Raw genomic sequence first — 14,970 nt, 5'->3', positions numbered from 1 at the left:
CCTGGCAGGGAGGGGGCGGGCCCTGGCAGGGAGGGTTCGGAGGAGCCGGGGCGGAGCCTCCCAAGGCTTTGAATCAAAGGTTGGGGCGAGACCCCGGCTCCCGCAGTTTCGGTTCTACTTTGCAGGCGTTTCTGTCGCCGCGGTCGCCCGAGGGTAAGGCGCTTTGAGAAATTCCTTTACTTTTCCTCTGGGAGACAAGGGCCCAGGCCCCTCCTGTGCCTCCTCCTCCTAGCCCAACACGCAGGTACCGAGCTCTGCTAACGGTCTCTCGGGGTGTCTGATGGGACTTAAAATCCTCTTTCGATGAAATCCCAGCCTCTCAGTCCACGCCCAGCTTCAGAGTAGGGCGTAAAGCAGCTGGGGCTATAGGTAGGCCGCAATCGCGGCTCCCCACCTGCCCCAACGGGGCATTCGCTTCCCCAAGGACTCTGGAACCACCCTTCCCTTACAGGCTCTCGTCCCCAAATTACGTACTCCAAAAATCTCTCGTCCTCTGGCAGCTGAGAGGAGCCCGGGATCTCAGACCTAAGCCAGGTGAGGCTCATTTTATTTTAGCCCCGAAGGTCAGAGTTCAGCTCAGGATACCCATTCATTTGACTCCACTCTTGAGGGGAGAATCTAGATTTTTAGCCTCAGTTCTTCCTCTTAAAGGACTTACCCAGACGTTGCTCCTCCCCCAGACATTCTTTCCCATCCCAACTCAGAAAGCAACATAGAAGAGGTTTATGCTCCCTTCCACGACCTTTTTAGGGGGTTTTTAAGCCACATCTGTGGCCAGTCTAGCTTCCTTTTTCTTTCTTGTTCCAAAGAATCCATACCTCCCTATTACACCAGTACCTGCCCAGGTTCAGGAATGGAAGCTTTCCTTCTACACCCAGGCTGGGAGACCTCAGGCATTTCTGCCCCTGGGGTACTGGAGAGACATCTTCAGAATCCCTTGTCTCAAAGGATGAAGGGATTCTCCTGGCTGCTGCCCCCAAGCCAGCCCTATCTAACTTCCTTCCTTGGTAATCAGTGACAGCTCAGCAACTTTTCCAGAACAAAATAAGTGCTCCGCTTTCACTTATGAAAGTCCCTTAAAGTGAAATAACCTCTGCTTTGCTTTTCCCTCTCAGGAATTGAGCTGTCCTACTATAAAGAGAGGAGTTGAAATGCAGAGATTCCTGATCTGAGAGCCACCGTGTTAACTGCTTGAATTTCCATACCTTCACTTTCTTAGGCTTGAGGTTGCTGAAATTGTGGTGGGGCCCCTTGCCAGTCTCAAAGACTTAAAACCACAGTGACACCCAGCATCCACGCTAACTGAATTTTGTTCTTTTTTCATCAGTGAAAAATACCCCTGAACAATGGGTGAGACATTCTCCCAGCTGGCCTCTCAGAAAGATGAGAACAAATTGATCCTGCCCCCCAACCCAGCCTTTGGCAGCAAGGCTGCCAGCTACTCCAGCATGGGCAACAGCAGGCCTTTCTGTTCCTGTGTGCCTTGTGAAAGGGCTGCTGGTGCTGGCTTTGTAACTTGTCCCACCTGCCAGGGCAGTGGGGAGATTCCTCGAGGTGAGTAGCCGCAGGCTCTGGAAGTAGCCTGGGATCCAGGAAAGGCTCTTAACAGCCAGCTGGCCAGCGCCAGGCCCCTTTGAGTCTCCCTGGATGGTGTTAGGTAGTCCAGCTCCTAGTCCCCCAGTTTCAGGCTGGCCCAGGGAGATTCTAACCCTCCCTGGGCTCTCTGCAGAGACCTTCCTCCTGCCCTGGTTGTACCACCCAACCCCAGGGGATTTCCAGCCTCTCTGCTTCCTTAGCAACCCTGCCGTAGGATTCAGGAAGTTACCATGACCTCTCCTAAGAAACTGGGCTTTTCTGACTTATGGTGACTTGCAGAAATTCTTCACCCATGTTAATGAAAATCTCACCTCCATTCGAGAGATGGCAAATCTGAGCTGCCAACAGCCAGTGTCCCCAGTCCTGCCCTGGGTCAGAGATAGCATGCTTCTGAGACTGCTCTGTGGGATGGAGGGGTGCTTCTCGCAGGCTGGTACAGGAAACTTGGCATGAACACTTCGTGGCCCTCCTTACCCTCTTTCTCTCTACAGAGCTAGAGAAGCAGCTGGTGGCCCTTATCCCCTATGGGGACCAGAGGCTGAAGCCCAGGCACACGTAAGCCCCTCTTCCTACCCGAGTTCTGCAGGCATTGCCCGTGGGGGCAATTCCTCTTGGTCATCCCAATGTGCCCTCCTCTACTAAATTTTCTCCATTGGTTCTCCTCCAAAAGCCTGAGCCTCACTGGGCTCAGACATATTAGTACCCTGTTTCCACAGATTTTCCTAGTTAAAGAATCTCAGGGCGCAGCAGACCACCTGAGGTCAGTTGGTATCCAAAGGATCACTGCTTCCAAGAAGCATGGCTCCCTTTTGAAGACAGAGAGGACCTCTTGACTCTGCAAGTCCTTCCAGGATGGAGGAGGTTGCCATTGGTTTGGGGAAGTGATTTTTCCTAAGAACTTCCTTTGCTATGGCAGTTCAGAGCTGCTTGTTCTCTTCCCCATAGAGATGGAAAGCCAGCTCCTCCCTGACCTGGGACCCTTCAGAACCTCAGAGGCAGCCCTGAGTTTCACTGTGGGGGCCTGTGACTCTTTGTCATCTGGGTCGTTTGACATGAATCCCTTCAGCTCTTCCTCCCAGGGTCCTCAGCTTCCATCTGGGAGCCACCACCCAGCCCTCCCCGACCACTGCATCAGAGTCCAAATCTGGCAGTGCCCCTTAGAAGGTGCTACCAAGGTGCAGTCTCTTTAATGGGTATTACAATTTTGAATTAGATGGACAGATGATGTCTGGTTCTGAATATGAGTATTAAAATTCAGAACTCTCAAAATTCATGTAGACTTCTTCCAGTGATTATAGCTGGCATTGGTTTAGCCTTTGACTATGCACCAGGACCAGGAATTGGTGGCTTTTCCTGAATTAGCCTATAACAGATTGTATGAGGTAGGTTAGGTACAATGAATTACCTCCATTTTATAGACAAGGAAACTGAGGCTTAGGGCAGTTAAATGGGTTGTTCAGAGTTACTGGGCCAGTGGGTACAGAGAGCTGGGGATGGACACCAAGTTGCTGGCTTCTCAGTCCTGTGCTTCTCCCCACTCTGGGCCACCCCTGACTCTAGGCTGGTCCTCCACACCTGAGGAGCTAAGTGTCCAGTTGTGGGGGGAACTCAGAGGAGAGCCTTGTGTACAGAGAAGAGTATCTGAACACACCTGGCCAGGTTGCTTCTGTGTCCAGACTTCTCCACTTCCCTACCCGGGTCCTGCTTTCCCACAGGAAACTCTCCGTGTTCCTGGCAGTGTCCATCTGCCTGGTGACCTCCTCCCTCATCATCTTTTTCCTGTTTCCCCGGACAATCGCCGTGCAGCCTGTGGGCCTCAACTCCTCCACGGTGGCCACTGATGAGGCCAATGTCTACCTCAACATAACGGTGGGTGGGTGCCTGTGCCCCTGGACTCCGACCCCACCTTCCAGGCACCACTCCTCTGAAGCCGTTGTCCCATGTTCTGACCCTGGACATGGGTAGCCAGGGATCTTATGGCACTCAGAGGATGTCAGAAGCCTGGGGAGAAGCCCCTAAGAGATTGTGTAGGATTGGAACCGTGAGAGGTTAGAATTGAGGCCAGAGCAGTATTAGGGAGTGGTATGCCTGAGACTTTCCAGGTGGGCAGGGGAACAGAAAGAGCCTTGCGGGGTGAGACTGGATTTTGAGACAGCTTAATGTCCCAGTATTCTTGCCTGGAGAACTCCATGGACAGAGGAGCCTGGTCCGTGGGTCACAAAGAGTTGGAAAAGACTGAGCGATTAATACTTTCACTTTTACGGTCTTAGTTAACGGTGACCCCTCCAAGGGGTCTGGCACTGGTGCCCCAGCAGCTGAAGCTCTCACTGGGGTGGGGCTCAATCAGGCTGGGGTTTTTTTTAAACTGTTTGACTTCTTCTTGCCAAGGATGGTTACTCTCACCCCTCCCTTTCCCTGTCTTCCTCCCCAGAGTATCTTGAATATCTCCAATAACAATTACTGCCCTATCACTGTGACCCAGCTGACCATCGAGGTTCTGCACCTGTCCCTCGTGGTGGGACAGGTCTCTCACAGCCTCCTTCTCCACATCGGCCCTTTGGCCAGTGAACAGGTGACTCCCTCTCGCTGGCCAGCCCCACACCCCACAAGTGTGTGGACACAGGTGGGAGGAAGGGGGCAGCTGCAGCTGGGGCTAACCCTATGACCATTTGGTTGACAGATGTTTTATGCAGTGACCAATAGGATAAATGATGAAAACACATAGTAAGTAGCCCTTGATCTCTTCTCGCTCACCTCCTTCCTGGTTGGAAACCCAGTTTGAACCCCCACCAGATTTCTTGATTGCTTAGCAACCCTGCATTCAGCCTGCACACTTATGGCCAAGACTGCAGTGTGCAAGTGTTCAGGGCCCCTGTTTGGAGCAGGATTGGAATGAAAACCAGGCTAGAATTGGGTTAATCCTTACAATATATGGGACTTCCCTTGTGGCTCACTTGGTAAAGAATCTGCCTGTAATGCAGGAGACCTGGGTTCAATCCCTGGGTTGGGAAGATCCCCTGGAGAATAGAAAGGCTACCCACTCCAGTATTCTGGCCTGGAGAATTCCATGGACTGTACAAGTCCATGGGGTCGCAGAGTTGGACACAACTGAGCGACTTTCACTTTCACTTTTACAATAATTGACTTTGGGCTCTTCAGCCTGACTCGCTGCCTTCTACTAAGGGAACGACCAGCACATGCCTGGGCCAAGCCAGTGGGGGTTGGGGGAGTGAAGTGCTCACCTTAGGCAGAGGGAGCTGGAAGGGGTGGGAGTGGCCTGGGTCCTTGCCCTCCCCATGAAAGGAGGCCAGGGGCCTGGGACTGCAGGTCTCCTCTGAACTGACAGGCTGCTCAGTGTGAAATGTGGTCCCATGTTCTTCCTCTCTGTCTTTCTCAGCAAAATCTGTACCTGGCTGGAAATCAAAGTCCACCACGTGCTTTTGTACATCCAGTAAGTAGGATTTGAAGCCCTGGTATCCCCTCTCCCACTTCTTTTTTTTTTTTTAATAGTTATTTATTTTGGCTTTGTTGGGTCTTAGGTTAAGCATGCGGGATATTTAGTTGTGGCATGTGGACTCTAGTTCCCTGACCAGGGATTGAACTTGCGTCCCCTGAATGGGAAGCTCAGAATCACAGCCCCTGGACCACCAGGGAAGTACCCGCTCCCCCACCTCCTGCCTCCAGCTCCCCCTAGTGGGAAGGAAGTCATCCAAGTTGACTCCATGTATCTGTTGGCTCTTGATAGTGGCAGATCCAGCCCTTCCTCTAGGGTCCACTTTGCTTCTGAGCTGTTGATGTGACACCCACGGAGCTGCCCGGGACCCGGATGGGGCAGCTGTCCCAGGAGCCATGACAGAGCAGGAAGCCAGCCCTCCCGAGAGAACAGAGCAAGGCCAAGGCTTTCCTCTTCCTCCCAGACACAGCATCAAAGCCTGCTTTTCCTCCCCAGGGGCACCCTGACCTATTCCTACCTGAGCCGTTCCGAGCAGCTGGTCTTCCAGAGCTATGAATATGTGGACTGCAGGGGAAACACGTCTGTGCCCCACTTGCTGGTCTCTCACCCGCCGTGACCTGTCCGCTGCTCTCAAGCTCCAGTCGCCTGCCGGCCCAATCTATACTTCCCACAACTCCGTGGTGCCCAGTAGGACCATAGTGACTTTGCCAAAGGAAAAACCCTGCTTTATCATACCCTCCCCACACCATGCACCCCCAGCAGAGGAAGCTTCCTGTGGAAGTTAACTTCATATACACTCATACATCCCTACACACTGTCTCTCTCTCACACATACACCCATACACACAGTGTCTCTCTCTCTCTGTCTGTCACACACACAAATACACACACACACCCTCTCTGATTTCTACAGGATCAGAAGCCTGATTCTTCTAGAGGCCAGCACCAGAGGCCTCTGGTTGTGTCTTGAGCAAAGTCTGACCCAGCGTTTCCTCAGCTGCCTCAGAGGCATGGAGCAGCACCCACCTTCCTATGCTGAGCACCTTGGTTGCCTGATTCCTCCAGGGAAGACCTTCTTCCTGCCTGAATGCAGAGAAAGCGTTCATTTTATCTGGTTTGACTCCATGGATCCTTTTCCAGTTCTCCACCCAGTGATGAGAATGACTTAGGGATCAGCCCATGCTGTCCCCAGGGCCTTTTGCTTTGGTCACGTGACAGATCGTTGGTGATGGCCTGCTTCTCTCCTGGTAACTTGTTGCCCACCCTTTGGCCAAGGCCCTTTGGCTCTGCCTCCTTCCTGGTTATAGATGGTCTGGGTCCCCAGGAACACAGAGCTGTTCTGCAGCTAAAGCTTCTCTTCTCCATAAAACACTTTTATTAATATTATTCTCTGCACAGCAGGAACAAAAGGAGAGGAGGGAAGGGAGGTACCTGGCACCTTCTGGGCCTGCACAGGAAAAACAGAGACAAAGCCAGAGTCATTTTAAAAGGTATTTATTGAAGGAGGTCACAACCCTGAGCCTATGTGAGTGAACACAGACAGGTCAGATGGTGCCACAGTCGCCTTTACTATGGTTTCTATCACTCAGGCAGAGAGATGAGTTTGGACAGTGGGGAAAGTTGAAGTAGGAAGGATGGAGAAAGGGAAGTGGGGACAGAACCTGATGACTAGCTGACCAGGGGACAAGAGGAAGGAAGGAGTTCATGCCGTTTGCACACTTTCATGCCTGAATAACTGGGGTAAAAGTGGTGCTGGCAACAGCATGAAAGTCCATGAAGTCCAGGCTGGAGCTTGTGCTGTGTAGAGTTTGGAAAATGTAAAGGATTTATATTGTATTCACTAAACTGTACTTAACAGTGTTTAAAAAAGAAAAATAAACGTCTCCTATAATTGGGAAAGGAGCTGCTGGTGGACACTCCCCGTCTCACAGCCTATTTCTTAATGTCCAGGTGGGCATCGAGGTCTCTTCCCCAGTCCCTGAGCCCCTTGGGAACATGCCCTCCTTCTCTGTCTTCTCTCCCTTTCTCTCATTACGTATCTCTGAAGTCCCATCCAACTTTAATATTCTTGTTCTGTGTCCCCCACCTCCCCATACTTCCCCCAAGTGCTCCTCTCAAGAAACACTGCACTGAGAGGTTCCTTTGTGCATTCTGAGTCACTGCAGTCATGTTTCACTCTGCAACGCTATGGACTGTAGACTTCCAGGCTCCTCTGTCCACGGGATTCTCCAGGCAAAAATACCAGAATGTGTTAATCTCCCACCCAAAGGCCATCCTAGAATGAAAGGACCCAGGCACCGTCCCCCCTTACCAGTAAAGAGTAGAACAGGAGATGTGGCTGGGGACCCCCACCTGTCAGTTTCAGGAAGTGGGGAGGGGGATACCTGGGGGCTTTAGAGCCTCTTACCTGTCTCTGCTACATGGAAAGGCTGAGACCCAGGGAGGAAGAAGCCTATGGATTTGGGGGAGGAGGGGGGCCAGTCCGATAAGCGATCAATGCAAAGAAATAGAGGAAAACAACAGAATGGGAAAGACTAGAGATTTCTTCAAGAAAATTAGAGATACCAAGATGGGCTCAATAAAGGACAGAAATGGCATGGACCTAACAGAAGCAGAAGGTATTAAGAGCTGTCAAGAATACACAGAAGAACTGTACAAAAAAGATCTTCACGACCAAGATAATCATGATGGTGTGATCACTCACACTCATCTAGAGCCAGACATCCTGGAATGTGAAGTGAAATGGGTCTTAGGAAGCATCACTATGAACAAAGCTAGTGGAGGTGATGGAATTCCAGTTGAGCTATTCCAAATCCTGAAAGACGATGCTGTGAAAGTGCTGCACTCAATATGCCAGCAAATTTGGAAAACTCAGCAGTGGCCGCAGGACTGGAAAAGGTCAGTTTTCATTCCAATCCCAAAGAAAGGCAATGCCAAAGAATGCTCAAACTACTGCACAATTGCAATTATCTCACACGCTAGGTGCATTGGAGAAGGAAATGGCAGCCCACTCCGGTGTTCTCGCCTGGAGAATCCCAGGGACGGGGGAACCTGGTGGGCTGCCATCTATGGGGTCGCACAGAGTCAGACACGACTGTAGCGACTTAGCAGCACATGCAAGGTAAAATAATGCTCAAAATTCTCCAAGCCAGGCTTCACAATACGTGAACCGTGAACTTCCTGATGTTCAAGCTGGTTTTAGAAAAGGCAGAGGAACCAGAGATCAAATTGCCAACATCCACTGGATCATCAAAAAAAGCAAGAGAGTTCCAGAAAAACATATATTTCTGCTTTATTGACTATGCCAAAGCCATTGTGTGGATCACAATAAACTGTGGAAAATTATGAAAGATGTGGGAATACCAGACCACCTGACCAGCCTCTTGAGAAACCTATACACAGGTCAGGAAGCAACAGTTAGAACTGGACATGGAACAACAGACTGGTTCCAAATAGGAAAAGGAGTACGTCAAGGCTGTATATTGTCACCCTGCTTATTTAACTTATATGCAGAGTACATCATGAGAAATGCTGGGCTGGAAGAAGCACAAGCTGGAATCAAGATTTCCAGGAGAAATATCAATAATCTCAGATATGCAGATGACACCACCCTTATGGCAGAAAGTGAAGAGGAACGAGAAAGCCTCTTGATGAAAGTCGAAGAGGAGAGTGAAAAAGTTGGCTTAAAGTTCAACATTCAGAAAACGAAGATCATGGCATCTGGTCCCATCAGTTCATGGGAAATAGATGGGGAAACAGTGGAAACAGTCAGACTTTATTTTTTGGTGCTCCAAAATCACTGCAGATGGTGATCGTAGCCATGAAATTAAGATGCTTACTCCTTGGAAGGAAAGTTATGACCAGCCTAGATAGCATATTCCAAAGCAGAGACATTACTTTGCCAACAAAGGTCCATCTAGTCAAGGCTATGGTTTTTCCAGTAGTCATGTATGGATGTGAGAGTTGGACTGTGAAGAAAGCTGAGCGCCGAAGAATTGATGCTTTTGAACTGTGGTGTTGGAGAAGACGCTTGAGAGTCCCTTGGACTGCAAGGAGATCCAACTAGTCCATTCTAAAGGAGATCAGCCCTGGGTGTTCTTTGGAAGGAATGATGCTAAAGCTGAAACTTTTGGCCACCTTATGCAAAGAGTTGACTCATTGGAAAAGACTCTGATGCTGGGAGGGATTAGGGGTAGGAGGAAAAGGGGACGACAGAGGATGAGATGGCTGGATGGCATCACCAACTCGGTGGACATGAGTCTGAGTGAACTCTGGGAGTTGGTGATGGACAGGGAGGCCTGGCATGCTGCGATTCATGGGGTTGCAAAGAGTCGGGCACAACTGAGCAACTGAAGTGAACTGAGTCCCCCTCTTCCTAAGGTCAGGTGTCCTGTGCCTGAGACTGCAGTCCCGCTTTCCTCTGAGTTCTTTATCTCCGTCCCTGCCTCTCATCATCAACAGCGGAGTGCCCGCTGTGGACCAGACTGATGCTGGACTTGGGGGAGGGGGTCCCTGTCTGCCACTTCTTCCTATCACTGCCCTAGGTCTGCTCTGGTGTGATACAACCCTTCCTCCCCCAGCTGAATCTCAGTAAGCATCCTCCAGGGGGCTGGGCTGATGGAGAGTCATGAACCCGATGAGCTCCCGACAGACCGAACATTGCTAAATAAGGGCCAGTAGTGGAGCTGTAGACTTGAGGGGCGCAAAGCCAAGTTCTCCCATAGGCTTTGCCTGAAGAAGCAGGGACTTACCTTCCACTTTCTTCCCACACTCCCTCCATCCTCTTCCTGCCCCTCCTTCTCATCCCAGTCTCACAGAGCCTGACCAGTCTCTTCGATTCTTTCCAGGAAGAAATCATTTTATTCCTGGCTCAGCTCCTCTGCCAGAGTGGATCAGGAGGGACTGGCTTTTGAAGTGGAGGTGTTGCTGGGTGGTAAAAAGGTCGGGTCGCTTATCTGATTTTTTGCTGATGGCCAGTGGGATCTTGGGGTCTATTTCTGAATCACCATTGCTGGATGTAATTCGTTGACTGAGAAGGAGAGACAGGAGGCAAAACAGGTCAGCAGTTCCCAGGCCCACTGCTTTTGCTTACTGTATTAAGTAAGCCCTTTGAAGCCAAAGGGCTTCCCTGGTGGCTCAGACAGTAAAGCGTCTGCCTGCAATGCGGGATACCCAGGTTTGATTCCTGGGTCGGGAAGATCCCCTGGAGAAGGAAATGGCAATCCACTCCAGCACTCTTGCCTGGAAAATCCCATGGACGGAGGAGCCTGATAGGCTACAGTCCATGGGGTTGCAAAAAGTCGGACATGACTGAGCGATAATTAATTAATTAATTACTTCGAAGCCAAAGGAATCCAACTGAAATATAGTGAGTGGCCCAGTCCTCATCTTAAAGGACTAGGATCGGGTTCTCCCATCCTTGGCACCTGTGTCAGGAAAAAAAAACGTTTCCAAAGCTCATCCTGTTTTATGTAATTCCCAAGACACTCAAGAGTCTTCCTGGGTTTGATGGTCTACAATTAGTCAGACACTAAGCTAAGTGCTTCAAATGCCTTCCCTTTTAATCCAGTCCTCATGACACCTCTACTGTGGAACTGGTATCATTCTCCTTTAATGGATGGGCAGCTGAGGCTCAGAGAGTGAGTCATGCTACCAGAGAGTGGTGATCCTAACTGAGACCATACCTCTTACTTCAGGTCTTACCTCCCTCCTGCCTAGCTGGCTCTACCCTAATCAGCCCCTAGATTTTGCTTCTTTGTACCTGTCCAGCCTTCCCAACTAGACTGTCAGCTCCTTCACTTAGTGCTGAGCAATGGGGCCTACCAAGACATTCTTATGGGCCAAGGAATGGAGGAATGGGCCATCCAGAAATGACTGAACAGCTTCAATCCCCTCTCCCAACTCCTGCCAAGGAAGCCTTTCTAGACTCCCCCACACTCACACTCAACCACACTCAGACACACAGCCAGAAGCTATCTGGCTTTCACACTCTGAATCTGTCTCACCGTGAATCGTGAGTACTTGGTTTGCACATCTGGGCTAGATTTCTTGCCACCTGATGAGGAAACAAAGCACAATTACTCATCTGGCAGTTCTGAGAATGGAACATGGCACAGCTGGATTCTTTACCAGGCAGGCCATGGCCCCTATTTAAGGCAAGGCACAGACCCAGCCCACACTGAAAATTCTCTACCAGGAAGTCAGCCTGTGCTTCCCTGTTCCAGACCCCACAGGGGTCAGGATATTGTTGCTAAGCCTACAACTCATCTCCCACCCTCTGTTGGCTCCCTCCCCCATCTGTCCCCCTCACCCTAGAGGAGGGACTGACAACTTCTGAGCCACCCTCTGTGGAAGTTGGCAGGTTTCTCTGCCACCCTAGCTTGGCACAAAGCCACTCAGAGAGAGTGACTCCCAAGTAAAGGAGATTCCCCCAAATATGGAATCTGGGCCCTAACCAGGGACTCCCTCCTCACTACCTCCCACTGCCGGGCATCTTACTTACCAGGACCATGAGGGTTGGTCACCTCTCTTTGGTATGTGTCCTTGTGGGGACCTGGCCTCTGGGAATCCTGGAGGATGTACTTGGAGGTGCACTGAGTAAGACATTCTTGGGCATTTGGCTGCTTTAGCTGAGGCGGCTGTGGTGGCTGCTGGGGCACCTGCGGCGGCTGTGGCATAGGTGGCAACTGTGATTGCGCCAGGGGTGGCTGCGACTCCTGCCGGGACTCCTGAGGTGGCTGGGTTTTCTCCTCACATTGCCGTTCCTCTTCTTGGCGTTTCTTCAGTTCCTGGCAAGAAGCCCCCACAAGTGGAATCCTCCTCCCACCCCATCCAGTCACCACCTTGCCAGAGACACTGCAGGAAGCAAGACAAGGGAATCCGAGGCGGAGGTGGCTGCAGGGTCTCTGCTCCCTGGAGTTGAAGCCTGAGCCTGGAGCCTGAGCCATCTCACCTCACCCATCCACACCCTAAACTGTTTCTATAGCAACAGTGCCCCCTGGCACAGCCCCTGCCCAGTATACACAGCCTCTGACCGCCTACTTCCTAGCTTGAGAGCTGTGTGCACTGAAGGCCGTTTGCAGTGCCAGAGAGTAAAGAATAATCTCTTACAAATGCCTCAAACAGCACTGTCCAGTAGAAATATAATGGGTACCATATTCGGAGATGAACGCTTTCACTTTCATATATAATTTAAAATTTTCTATTAGCCACATAACAAAGGAAGAAGAAATAGGTAAAACTAAGTATAACGATGTATTTTATTCAACCCAATACATCCAAAACATAAACTCAATATGATAATATTGATAATTTATAGTGTTTGTTTTTGTACTAAGTCTTCAAAACACAGAGGGCATTTTATACTCAACAGCACATCTGAATTTAGACATTACATTTTTCAAAAAAATGTTTGGTTGCAGGGCTTCCCTGGTGGCTCAATGGTAAAAAATCTGCCTGCCAATTCAGGTGACACCGGTTCGATCCCTGACCCAGGAAGATCCCACATGCCGAGGAGCACTTAAGCCCGTATAGCACAACTATTGAGCCTGTGCTCTAGAGCCCATGTGCCACAGCTACTGAAGCCTGCGCTCTGCAGCAAGAGAAGCCACTGCAATGGGAAGCCTGTGCACCAAAACTGGAGAGTAGTCCCTGCTCTCCACAACTAGAGAAAAGCTGCAGCAGCAAGGAAGACCCAGCACAACCGTAAATAAATACATTAATAATAACAAGAATGTTTGATTAAGGGATTTCTCTAGCAGTCCAGTGGTTAAGAATCCACCTGCCACTGTGGGGGCATGGGTTCGATCCCTGGTCCAGAAAGACTCCACATGCCATGGGACAACTAGGCCCGTGCACAACTTCTGAACCTGCACTCTAGAGCCCACCAGCCATGCTGAAGCCCATGCCCCTAGAGCCTGTGCTCCGCACAAGAGAAGCCACCGCAATGGGAAGCCCTCGCACTAGAAAAAGCCTGCATGCAGCAACGAAGACCCATCACAGCCAAAAGTAAAGTAAAACAAATTCGTTTTAGAAAGGCAAATTTGACAAAGTTAACTTGATATTTCAAGTTCATATACTTTACAATCAAGAAAGTAGATTTACTTACCCAAATTGTTCCAAACATACTTAAAATTTTGCCAGTATGTAAAGTGGATATTTGTTTTTAAATTTATATTTAAATAAATGTATGTAAAATTTAAAATTCAGCCCCTTAGTCTCCTAACCACATCTCAAGGGCTATAGCACACAGGCTGGTAGCCACCCTATCACACAGTGCAGCTTTAAAACCTCCTGTGCCTGACCCCTCAGTCCCACATGAGGCCTCAGCCTAGTATAACTGCAAAGCTGAGTCACCCTAATGCTCACACACACATCCATGACATCAAAGGAATTTGCTTTCCTCCAGCTCCAAGCAAAACAACATTCACCGGATAATAGCTTCCTGGGGATCTGTCTTCCCTCCCCATCTCCTCCCTATCCCTGGAAGGACCCTGGTGAACCTGGCCCCTCTCATGCACCTGCTCTTGCTGCTGCTGCTGGGCCATCAGCCACCTCTTCCGGTCCAAAGCCATCTGCCGCCGCCGGGCCTCCCAGTGGTAAGCACTGCCCATGACAGTGAGGGTGACAGAAGGGAGAGGCGACAAAAGGCAGAGGGGTGGGGGCAGGCAGAGCCCAGGAGGCTGCCACTGCCCCCGCCACTTCTGTCTCCTCTCGCCTCAACCCTGTGGCCTGTAACCAGAACCACCTCACAATGTGACCACTACCAGGGCAACTGGGCAGGCCCCCCTCCCCTGCCATGGGAAGGAGGGAGGTGTTCCTCCCAAGCCTCCCAGAGAACATCTTTAAAGCACCTTTCTCTCCGGGGCCCTGAGCAGGTAGAAGACACCTTTCCACCTTAGCTTTGCGTTTCAATGGACCCCAGGGACAATTCCCAAGTGGTCTGACTTTTCTTTCTGGTTTTCTCCTACCCACACCAGGATTTCAGCATCTTCATCTGGCCCTCTGCTGACCTCTCCCTCTCCTCCTCCCTTAGTCCTCCATCTCCTCCCCCTGTTCTGAGTCAAGAAAATGCAAGGACTTCCATGATGGTCCAATGATTAAGAATCCACCTGTCAATGCAGAGGACATGGGTTCGATCCCTTGTCCAGAAAGATTCCACATGCCATGGGGCAACTAATCCTGTGTGCCACAATTACTGAAACCCATGAGCCTAGAGCCTGTGCTCCATAACAAGAGAAGCAGCCTCAATAAGAAGCCCGTGCACCACAACTAAAGAGTAGCCTCAGCTCTCAGCAACCAGAGAAAGCCCAAGTGCAGCAAGAGGACCCAGCACAGCCATAAAAAATTTTTTAATTAAAAAAAAAATCCAACTAACTTTCACTGGGGTCTGAGCTCTGTGAATACAACAAGGTGGCTTATTAGAAATTACCCTAGTCCTGGGGATTTAATATGCTGGGCTCAAGTCAACCCTCTATCTCTTCTTCTGAACTTGAGCCCAGTCTTACCTCTCTGAGACTCCATTTCCTCACCTGGAAAACCAGAAAGTTAATACTTGTTACTGTCCTCACAGTGTTCAGTTCGATTCAGTTCAGTCGCTCAGTCATGTCTGACTCTTTGCGACCCCATGAACCACAGCATGCCAGGCCTCCCTGACCATCACCAACTTCCAGAGTCCACCCAAACCCATGTCCATTGAGTCGGTGATGCCATCCAACCATCTCATCCTCTGTCGTCCCCTTCTCCTCCTGCCCTCAATCTTTCCCAGCATCAGGGTCTTTTCCAGTGAGTCAGTTCTTTGCATCAGGTGGCCAAAGTACTGGAGTTTCAGCTTCAACATCAGTCCTTCCAATGAACCCCCAGGACTGATCTGCTTTAGGATGGACTGGTTGGATCTCCTTGCAGTCCAAGGGACTCTCAAG

General features: G+C 50.4%; 2 protein-coding genes across 6 annotated transcripts; one reads left to right on the top strand and one right to left on the bottom strand.

Moving 5' to 3' along the window:
• Positions 1 to 104: 104 nt before the first annotated feature.
• Positions 105 to 6,966, top strand: TMEM106A (transmembrane protein 106A). Of its 5 annotated transcripts, none has more exons than XR_015147570.1 (10): positions 105 to 153; positions 452 to 534; positions 1,116 to 1,241; positions 1,328 to 1,554; positions 2,088 to 2,151; positions 3,312 to 3,469; positions 4,028 to 4,168; positions 4,277 to 4,320; positions 4,994 to 5,047; positions 5,546 to 6,966. XR_015147570.1 is itself a non-coding variant. In XM_086357538.1 (10 exons), exons 4-10 carry the CDS (start codon positions 1,347 to 1,349, stop codon positions 5,664 to 5,666), a joined length of 786 nt encoding a protein of 261 aa, XP_086213664.1. In that variant the 5' UTR covers positions 105 to 153; positions 452 to 534; positions 1,116 to 1,226; positions 1,328 to 1,346; the 3' UTR covers positions 5,667 to 6,966. The 5 variants fall into 5 exon arrangements, 3 of the variants coding, with proteins under 3 accessions (XP_086213664.1, XP_086213665.1, XP_086213663.1); XM_086357538.1 differs by having other exon boundaries at positions 1,116 to 1,226; positions 3,312 to 3,465; XM_086357539.1 differs by having other exon boundaries at positions 3,312 to 3,465.
• Positions 6,967 to 11,450: 4,484 nt separating this feature from the next.
• CCDC200 (coiled-coil domain containing 200) lies at positions 11,451 to 13,662 on the bottom strand. Its single transcript, XM_086357509.1, has 2 exons — positions 13,570 to 13,662; positions 11,451 to 11,838 (listed from the first exon to the last, which is right to left on the bottom strand). The coding sequence occupies exons 1-2, from the start codon at positions 13,660 to 13,662 to the stop codon at positions 11,545 to 11,547; spliced, it is 387 nt and encodes a 128-aa protein (XP_086213635.1). The 3' UTR covers positions 11,451 to 11,544.
• Positions 13,663 to 14,970: the final 1,308 nt, after the last annotated feature.

This window comes from Bos grunniens, chromosome 19 (assembly GCF_055505025.1).
Source record: "Bos grunniens cultivar Pamir isolate PY7600 chromosome 19, Bosgru_T2T1.0, whole genome shotgun sequence".
In the NCBI taxonomy this organism is placed as follows: Eukaryota; Metazoa; Chordata; class Mammalia; order Artiodactyla; family Bovidae; genus Bos; species Bos grunniens.
This window is presented reverse-complemented; position numbering and strand designations above follow the sequence as displayed.